Source organism: Zingiber officinale, chromosome 2A (assembly GCF_018446385.1).
Source record: "Zingiber officinale cultivar Zhangliang chromosome 2A, Zo_v1.1, whole genome shotgun sequence".
Classification (NCBI taxonomy): domain Eukaryota; kingdom Viridiplantae; phylum Streptophyta; class Magnoliopsida; order Zingiberales; family Zingiberaceae; genus Zingiber; species Zingiber officinale.
Window position 1 is genome coordinate 3,476,241 of NC_055988.1, and position 9,126 is coordinate 3,485,366.

The following is a 9,126-nucleotide window of genomic DNA, read 5'->3' on the forward strand; positions in this document are numbered from 1 at the left end:
TAGGGTATAAACCACACAGGCAAAAGTCGGTTGGGCTTAACACCCTTAGCCTTATAAAGTTCTTAATATACTATCGGTTGGATAAAGGCCGGTCGAACATAAGATTTCCTGTGTATGCTCGGCCGAGCAAAGGCTGGTCGGGTTTAACGCCCTTAGCCTCATAAAGCTCTCAATATACGATCGGTTGGATAAAGGTCGGTCGATTATAAGGCTTTTTGTGTACGCCTGCTAGGGCAAAGGTCGACCAGGTTTAGCACCCTTAGCCTCATAAGACTCTTATACGATCGGTACGATAAAGGTCGGCCGGGCTCAAAGACACTCAGCCTCATAAAGCTCTTAATATACTATCGGTCGGATAAAGGCCGACCGAATATAAGTCTTTCTGTGCATGCCAGGCCGGACAAAGGTCGACCAGGCTTAACACACTTAACCTCATGAAACTCTTAATATATGATTGGTCAGATAAAGGTTGGTCGAACATAAGGCTTTCTGTATACGGCTGGCCGGGCAAAGGCTGGCCGGGCAAAGGTTGGCCAAGCTTAGCACCCTTAGCCTCATAAGACTCTTAATATACGATCGATCGGATAAAAGTCGGTCAAACATAAGACTTTCTGGGTACGCCTGATCGGGCAAAGGCTAACCAGGTTTAACACACTTAGTCTCATAAATTCTTAATATACGATCAGTTGGATAAAGGCTGGTTGAACATAACTTTCTTTGTGTTCGCTCGGCCAGAAAGGTCGGTCGGGCTCAAAGACACTTAGCCTCATAAAGCTCTCAATATACGCTCGGGTGGGAAAAGGCCGATCAGGCTTAAAGGCACCTATCCTTTAGAGGTTTCACATGAACGGTCGATTGGGTAAAGGTTAGCCGGGTTTAAGATTTCTTGATATTATATCGTCTCTTAAATGTTACTTTAATATACAATTGATCATATGACTCCTTAAATGGATCTTAGTCATACTTTGGGCATCATATCAGTCTCTAAACAAATTTTTACAGCATTTAGTACATAACGGAGCAGATTAATACAAAGCTAGGTATAAATATGGCTGGCCTCGGAGACCGGTCGAGATATACTCAGCAGACAACTTTTGACAACATTATAGCAGCTTACCAAAACTTGTTAGGGAATATTCTTTTGAAGCCTTCTTCAAAAGTTATTATGTCTCCCATAAGCCAGCTAATTATGACAACATATTCCTTTAATCGCCTTAATAATGACATGAAACATAAATGACAAAAGGGGTATGTCAATGGATAGATGAAAGATTCCTCGTATAATTATTTCATACTGTCCAGGTTGTACACTTTTCGTCACCTAACAAACTCTGACAACGTAGGCTACCTTATGATCACAGAGGTTATGAAAGATAGTATATAAAAAGGATTATCTCTGTTGGCAAGATATGCAATTTGCATCATCTAAACCTTACGTTCGAACGTATCCTATACGGTTCTCCATTCACCCGCTAGAAATTGTACTGACTTGATCGTCGAAGGATCTTGCCAGGGATCCCTTTCCTAGTCTTTGATCACTAACACTTTGTCGGATCGTTGGATTGTGTGCAGGATCGAAGAAAAGTTCTATTCCAAGCTGAAGAAGTCTTCCATCGATCAACAAACCATCTACTAAAGTCAGCGCCATCTCCCTAACCTTCAGACAGGATCAACCACCATATTAAGGAGTACATTTCTGCAAAATTTCAACAATACTGGTACATTACTTCTTCAGTGAGAAACAAAACTACAGAAGTAGTATATGGTATGGAAACACGTAGTATACTTCAAAATGTACCGGTACCAGCAAATCTGGTTTATACAAAAGCATATTATGTATTGTGCTTTCGATTATGCTTGAACTATATTCGATGCTTTCTATTATGCTTGAACGAGTAAAATTATGATCGACGACCATTTGATCGTTTCTATATTACTTAAGATATACAAGATCCAATTTTTCTAAAATATCCAATGTGGTTTGTTGCTGCATCCTCATCAAGTTTGTAGTGTCAATTTATTCTTCCTGCAGACGTTTACCTTGCTGGAACAGTGATGCTGATCTTCGGTATGGGATTATATGGACTGTTCATCAGCAATATACCCACAGGGACCCCGTCTCGTGTCGACCGTGCTCTAAAGGGATCTTCTTTGTTTGGAATGTTTGCCTTAAAGGTACTAATGATCTTCAAGATATAAAGAACAATGTCAGGAGTTGAGTCTTTTCAAATGGCCCAAGTCTGATCTCAATTTCTGCTCACAACAATTTCCTACAGGAGAGGCCAAAGTGGATGCAGATTAGTTCCCTCGACGAGTTAAAAACAAAGGTCGGGCATGTCATTGTTATGATTCTCCTGGTGAAGATGTTTGAAAGAAGCAAAATGGTGACCATAGCTACCGGGATGGATCTTTTTAGTTACTCGATATGCATATTCTTATCCTCAGCATCATTGTACATCTTGCACAATCTTCACAAGCCTGAATGAAAAATTTCGAATGCGTGCTCAGATGCGTTATAAGGTATATATTGTACAAGATCTATTCTGCCAATATCTGTAAATAGCAAGAACAGTGGTGTGATAATCGTCCCAATGTGCTTATTGGTGCATACTGACATGATGAACAAGGAATGCAATAACTTGTATTAATTTTTTGTATTTAAAATATATAAAATAAATATGTTTGAACATTTAAATTTGATTTATGAACGTTCACAAGTAATGTTGGAACAATGTTATGAATAATTTATAAATAATATTTTAGCGGAGGTCGATAAGAAGGACGTTACGAAAGAGGGAAGAAGGGGCACGACTTGATTGTATCTATCAGGCACGGTCGGATTGTGTTTGATTCCGGAGATGTGACATGTTTAGGTAGAGGCGTGCCCACCGGATATGTCAGGGTCATTTCTGGTTTTGGAGTTGTGGCACGCCTCGGCATGGGCATGCCCACCGACCACGGTAGGATCGTGTTCGGTTTTGGAAGAGTGGCACAACCAAGCACGGCCGTGCCCACCAGATATGGCAGGGCTGTGTTTGGTTCTGGAAGAGTGGATCGGTCATTTCTGGTTCTGGAGTTGTGGCACGCCTCGGCATGGGCATGCCCACCGACCACGGTAGGATCGTGTTCGGTTTTGGAAGAGCGGCACAACCAAGCACGGCCGTGCCCACCAGATATGGCAGGGCCGTGTTTGGTTCTGGAAGAGTGGATCGCCTGGGAAGTGACAGAAAATTAGAAAAACAAGATTTTTTTTTTGGTGTGTTTTCGATCCGAAATAATACCATGTAAAGGTTTAGACACAATATATACAGGATTATTGTAACGTAACGAGAATTTTAATAAAGCTTCGATTATTTTTGTGAAGTAGGTATGTCGCTAAATCATAATAACTCTACATTGTCTCTCCTTATTTTTCTCATACTCAGTTTTTTTTATTGTTGGGATTCAGTTATTGTCTTATTGCTGTGCAATCTTCTTTTTTCACTCCTCTGTTTTTTTATAATTAGAATTGGCGATGTAATACCCCAGTTCTGAGATTCTAGTTAAGTATGACTTAAAAGGTTAGATGATACTATTCATATCACCAAGGTGCACCTTCGTTTTCGGAAGTCCAAACTTAAGAACTCCAAAGTTAAGCGTGCTTGGCTTGGAGAACTCTAAGGATGAGTGACCTCCTTGGGAAGTTTTCTGGGTGCGTGCGAGTGAGGACAAAACACGCTAAAAGGACTTCCGGTGGTTTGTGGAGCTAGTCGTCAATTCGATGGACAATTCTGGTGGTGTTCCCAGTTCGATCCGGAGTTTGGAGAAATCTGAGGATGAGTGACCTCCTGGGAAGTTTTCCAAGGTGCGTGCGAGTGAGGACAAAGCACGTTGAAAGGACCTTCGGTGATTTGTGGAGTTAGTTGTCAACCTGATGGATAATTCTAATGGCGTTCTCGGTTCGATCCGGGTGGGGCTCGCTCGGGCGGGGGTATTACTGGTGAGGTTTTGGCAAGGGTGAATAAATTGATTTATTAATATATAGATAAAATTTAATTAAAGTAGTATAGTCGTCAATTCGTGGAGCTAGTAAATTTAATTAAAGGATGAGTGACCTCCTGGGAAGTTTTCTGGGTGCGTGCGAGTGAGGACAAAGCACGCTAAAAGGACTTCCGGTGGTTTGTGAAGCTAGTCGTCAATTCGATGGACAATTCTGGTGGTGTTCCCGGTTCGATCCGGAGTTTGGAGAAATCTGAGGATGGGTGACCTCCTGGGAAGTTTTCCAAGGTGCGTGCGAGTGAGGACAAAGCACGCTGAAAGGACCTTCGGTGATTTGTGGAGTTAGTTGTCAACCCGATGGATAATTCTGGTGGCATTCCCGATTCGGTCCGGGTGGGGCTCGCCCGGGCGGGGGGCATTACTGGTGAGGATTTGGCAAGGGTGAATAAATTGATTTATTAATATATAGTAAAATTTAATTAAAGTAGTATATATGAAAAATGCTAATGAATAACCCGTGATCTTCTGATCACAGAGATCATCCACATCAGTATCCTTATCCAAAATCTAAAATTTAGGTTAAAAAGACTACTTTATTAAATTTAGATATCTATTTTCCACTATATGATACATCAGCTTCTCTATAATTTGCCATATATTTATTTTTTTATTATTAGAAGGAGGAGAGAGAAATAATATTTTAATATTTAGGAAATGGAATCTATTCACTAAATTTAAAGAGCTGCTATTCATAAAATGTATATTTAGGGAATAGTAGGGTACCTGATGCGAATGTTTTTTTAATACAAAATGTAAAATTTAAGATAAAAATTTAGTTTAGGATAATTGATATGGATGCTCTAATAATTTTACAGTTGCACCAAGCCTACCTTTAGTAAATTATAAAAATAACCATGCCAATAATTGAGTTGAATTAAAAGTTTAAATAAATTTATTCGATAGGCAGAAGCAGGAAAAGGGTGTACCGCCGTCGTCGCATCAAACAGTTTGTTCGCTCAGGCTCAGCTATGTTTCGGCGTCTCTTCGGCGGCGTCCATCGTCAGCTTCAGGTGACCGCCACTCTCGGCCATCGTTGGACTGCCGCCGCCTCTTGTCCACATTTTCTGGGATTCGTCAAACCCTATTCTGTCTCCTCCGTCGGCGCCGACGATCCCTCACCCCTAATCGCCTCCTCCCTGGCAAGATCGTGTTGGCTCTCCGACCGTGCCGCCTTCTCCATCTCCAAGAAAGTCCAGCTCGACGCGCTCGACAAAGCGCTCTCGGTGCTCGCCCTCCTCAAGGACTACGGCTTCGACGACGCCCATCTCGTCCGCCTCGTCGACCACCTTCCTCGTGTCCTCTCGATGGACGTCGAGAAGACCTTGAAGCCCAAGCTTGAGTTCTATTGCGGGATCAGCCTCGTCGGAACCCCCTTCCCGGAGATCCTGTCAGCGAACCCCTGGCTGCTTACGTGCAGCGTGGAGAAGTGATTGCTCCCCAACGTTGAGCTCCTCAAATCGATCTTGAAAACGAATGAGAACCTTGTGGATGCCCTAAAGCGTACGCCTTGGTTGATGACCTCAGACATCAGAACCACCGTGCTTCCCAAGCTCGATGCTCTGCGCGCATACGACATGCCCGATGATGTAATCTTAGTGCTTTTGACCCGTTACGGCTACGCTTTGCTGACAGATACAGCTCGATTCAATGAGGCCTTTGACAAGATCAAGAAGATGGGAATCTGTCTGAAGAAAACCACGTTCGCCCGTGCCCTCGGGTTGCTCGCTATATTGCCGAAGAAGTGGGAGGAGAAAGTGGAGAACTTGAGGGGATTGGGATGGTCGCAGGATCATGTCTTGGAGGCATTCGCAAAGCAACCTCACGTTGCGATGGTATCGACGGAGAAGACAAGGAAGATTGTGAAGTTTCTTGAAGAGAAGCTGGGATGGACACCGGAGGACATTGTGAAGTATCCAACTGTTCTGACATTGAGCCTGGAGAAGAGGATGATGCCCAGGTATGTCGTCCTGAGCATTCTCAGGCACAAGGGATTAATCAAGACTGGCTTCACAGGGAAACATTTTGTGATTTCGAGCAACAAGTTCCAAATGGAATTTGTGACCGAGTATCAAGACAAAGCTCCAGAGATAGTTGAAGCTTATTAAAGAAGTGAAATCGGATAGATGACAAGAATGTGCTCTAGACAAATCTGCTAACAAGCAAACTCTTCTGTAAGACAAGCGAATTGTAAGTAGGCAAGGTTTTTCCTAGGACTGTTGGTTGCTACTCGGAAAATCTAATGGTTTCACTGTACAAAAATTTTGTACAAAGGTCTGAACTTTTTCCTAGTTACCATGTGTTCTTTTAAATTAAACTTGGATCGCCTGCGGAACTTAACACGTTTGATCCAAAATTTAATCTATTTGTTCTTTTAGGTTTTGACTTGGATCTCCTGCGGAACTTAACACGTTCGATCCAAATCACCTATGTTATTAATTCCATTAAATATTAATTTCCAAAATTGGCTTCCAAAACTGACGTGGCGAGGCACATGACCTTCTTGGATATGGGAGCAACCACCACTGACTAGACAAAACCTTTTAAGGAAAGCTAATATTTAATTTCCTAAAATAACTTTAGGTTAACCGAAAGGAACAATCAAATCATAAGGAAAAGAAAAAAAAAACAAAGAACACAACATCGAAAACAAATTCAAAATACTAGAATCACATGTCTCTTGTATTTGGTATTATTTCCAAAAATAACTAGTATAATGCGGAAAAGAAAAAATACTAGTTATACCTTTTAGAAAGACCTCTTGATCTTCTACCGTATTCCTCTTCTAATCCCGGACGTTGTGTGGGCAACGATCTTCCGAGACGAGAACCACCAAACTACCTTCTTCTTCCTTCCTTCAAGTTTCGGCCAAGCAAGACTTTCAAAGGAAGAAGATCCTTTTCCACCAACCAAGCTCCAAGGGATGCAAGCTTTCTCTTCTTCTTCTCCAAGCTAAGATCCGGGCACCACTTGATCTCCAAGAGAAAGAAGGTTTCGACCACAAAGATGGAGAGAAGAGAAAGGGAAGGGTCGTCCACACCAAGGAAGAAAAGAGGGAGAAAAATAATAGAGTTGTCCACCATGAAGCCTCCTCTACCCCTTCTTTTATAATCATTGGTCTTGGCAAATAAGGAAAATTTAATAAAAACTTCCTTAATTCTTTTGCCATTGAAAAGGAAAATTTATTTAATTAAAAATAATTTTCTTTTCATCATGATAATGGCCGGCCACTTTAATCCCTTAATCAAGAAAATTTTAATTCACACAAGAATTAAAACTTCCTAATTTACTTCCGAAAATTTATAAAAATTTCTCAAATAATTTTTTCCTTCATGGTGGTTAATAAAAAGAAAATTTTATAAATTAAAATCTTTCTTTTAAACATCTGGATAAAAAGAAAGTTATCTCTAAAAATTAAAATCTCTTTCAATCTACAAATAAGGAAAGATATCAAATCTTTTCTTAATCTTTTGTAGAAACTTATAAAAGAGAATATTTAATTTTTAAATTCTCTTTTAAATCATGAACATGTTTAAAAAGGAAAGTTTTCTTAAAATTTAAAATCCATCTTTTAATCAACAAATAAGGAAATATTTCAAATTTTTAAACTCTCTTTTAAACATGTGGTGATTTACAAATAAGGAAAGTTTTTACTAAAAATTAAAACCATCCTTTTAATCTACAAATAAGGAAAGAGATTAATCTCTTCTCTTAATCTTTTGTAGAAAGCTATAAAAGGAAATTTTAATTTTTAAACTCTCTTTCAAATCATGATATCCACATAAGAAATAATTTTAATAAAAAAACCCCCTTTTAATATTCTAGTGGCCGACCACCTAAGCTTGGGACCCAAGCTTTGGCCGGCCACCAACTTGGCTCAACCATTTGGTCTTGGCCGGCCCTAGCTTGGGTTCCAAGCTAGCTTGGCCGGCCCCATTGGATGGATAAGAAGGTGGGTATGTGGTGGGTATAAATCTCTATATACACGAGGCTACGATAGGGACCGAGAGGAGGAATTGGTTTTGGTCTCCCGATGAAATTAAGCATCCCGTGTTCGCCCCGAACACACAACTTAATTTCATCAATAATAATTCATTCCACTAAAGAACTATTATTGAACTACCGCACCAATCCCAAATTACATTTTGGGCTCCTTCTTATTATGAGTGTGTTAGTCTCCCTGTGTTTAAGATAACAAATGTCCACTAATTAAGTAAGTCACTGACAACTCACTTAATTAATATTGATCCTGTCCGAACCAGGGGTCAATGAACGCTGGGGACGTGGCGCTCCCTGCTGGATCCTCGAGTGCTCCGGCGAACCTGCAACAAAACCGAGCCGGGGGGGGGGGGGGGGGTCCCGGCGACGGCCCTCCGACGCTCAAGTCAGGCGAGGGAATAGATGAAGAAAGTGACTGCAGGATCAAGACTAGCGTACCTCCGGTTGAAGAAGTGGAGGCCTTATATAGACCTCTCGAAGGAGCCTGGGCACACCAATAGAAGCAATCGTCTGTTTTTGACCATGCCCATGCGTGGGCCTGTCAGAAGGGCATCCATAAGACCATACTGTTGAAACAATCACCTGCTCTCGACCATGCCTAGGTGTGGGCTTGTCAGAAGGGCATCCATAAGGCCATCCCACTACTGTATCAACCTTTCCATGACGTGATGGTATGGCCTTTAATAGTGCCATCTTGCGTACAGTCTGATCATTATGCCTTTGCTGACATACCATATCCCGGGCCGAGCGAATAGGCCGCTCGGCTAATCACTACTCCCTCGCCATGATTCCGGCCGAGCGGACACCCCCGCTCGGCCATTCTGTCCTCGGCCGAGCGGACACCTCCGCTCGGCCACTCGGCTCCGGTTCTACTGCTTTGGCGTCGGAAACCCAAACCTTTGGCTGGGTAATCTCTGGCGCCGCTCGGACGGGACCCCCTCTGTGGGCCCCCCATTCTTACCGCCGGATCACTTGCCTCCCCTTCAAGTCTAGTCGAAGGAGGTAGTGAGTCCGACTGACTAGACTGTATGTCCGAGCGGATGCTCGTCGCCTTTTGTTTTAAAAGTATTCCACAGGTCACTCGGCGTGTGC

At 42.0% G+C, this 9,126-nt stretch overlaps 2 protein-coding genes across 2 annotated transcripts; both read left to right on the plus strand.

The window, feature by feature from the left end:
• The first annotated feature begins 2,009 nt into the window (after positions 1-2,009).
• On the plus strand, positions 2,010-2,567 carry LOC122040561. Its single transcript, XM_042599916.1, has 2 exons — positions 2,010-2,175; positions 2,277-2,567. Exons 1-2 carry the CDS (start codon positions 2,056-2,058, stop codon positions 2,484-2,486), a joined length of 330 nt encoding a protein of 109 aa, XP_042455850.1. The 5' UTR covers positions 2,010-2,055; the 3' UTR covers positions 2,487-2,567.
• A 2,402-nt stretch (positions 2,568-4,969) lies between these two features.
• Positions 4,970-6,310, plus strand: LOC122044357. Its single transcript, XM_042604858.1, has one exon. The coding sequence runs from the start codon at positions 5,553-5,555 to the stop codon at positions 6,141-6,143; it is 591 nt and encodes a 196-aa protein (XP_042460792.1). The 5' UTR covers positions 4,970-5,552; the 3' UTR covers positions 6,144-6,310.
• Positions 6,311-9,126: the final 2,816 nt, after the last annotated feature.

Coding starts and splice junctions, on each gene's coding strand:
- LOC122040561 (XM_042599916.1), top strand. CDS start 2,056: ATGCTGATCTTCGGTATGGGATTATATGGACTGTTCATCAGCAATATA. Junction 2,176..2,276: donor TTGGAATGTTTGCCTTAAAG/GTACTAATGATC, acceptor AATTTCCTACAG/GAGAGGCCAAAGTGGATGCA.
- LOC122044357 (XM_042604858.1), top strand. CDS start 5,553: ATGACCTCAGACATCAGAACCACCGTGCTTCCCAAGCTCGATGCTCTG.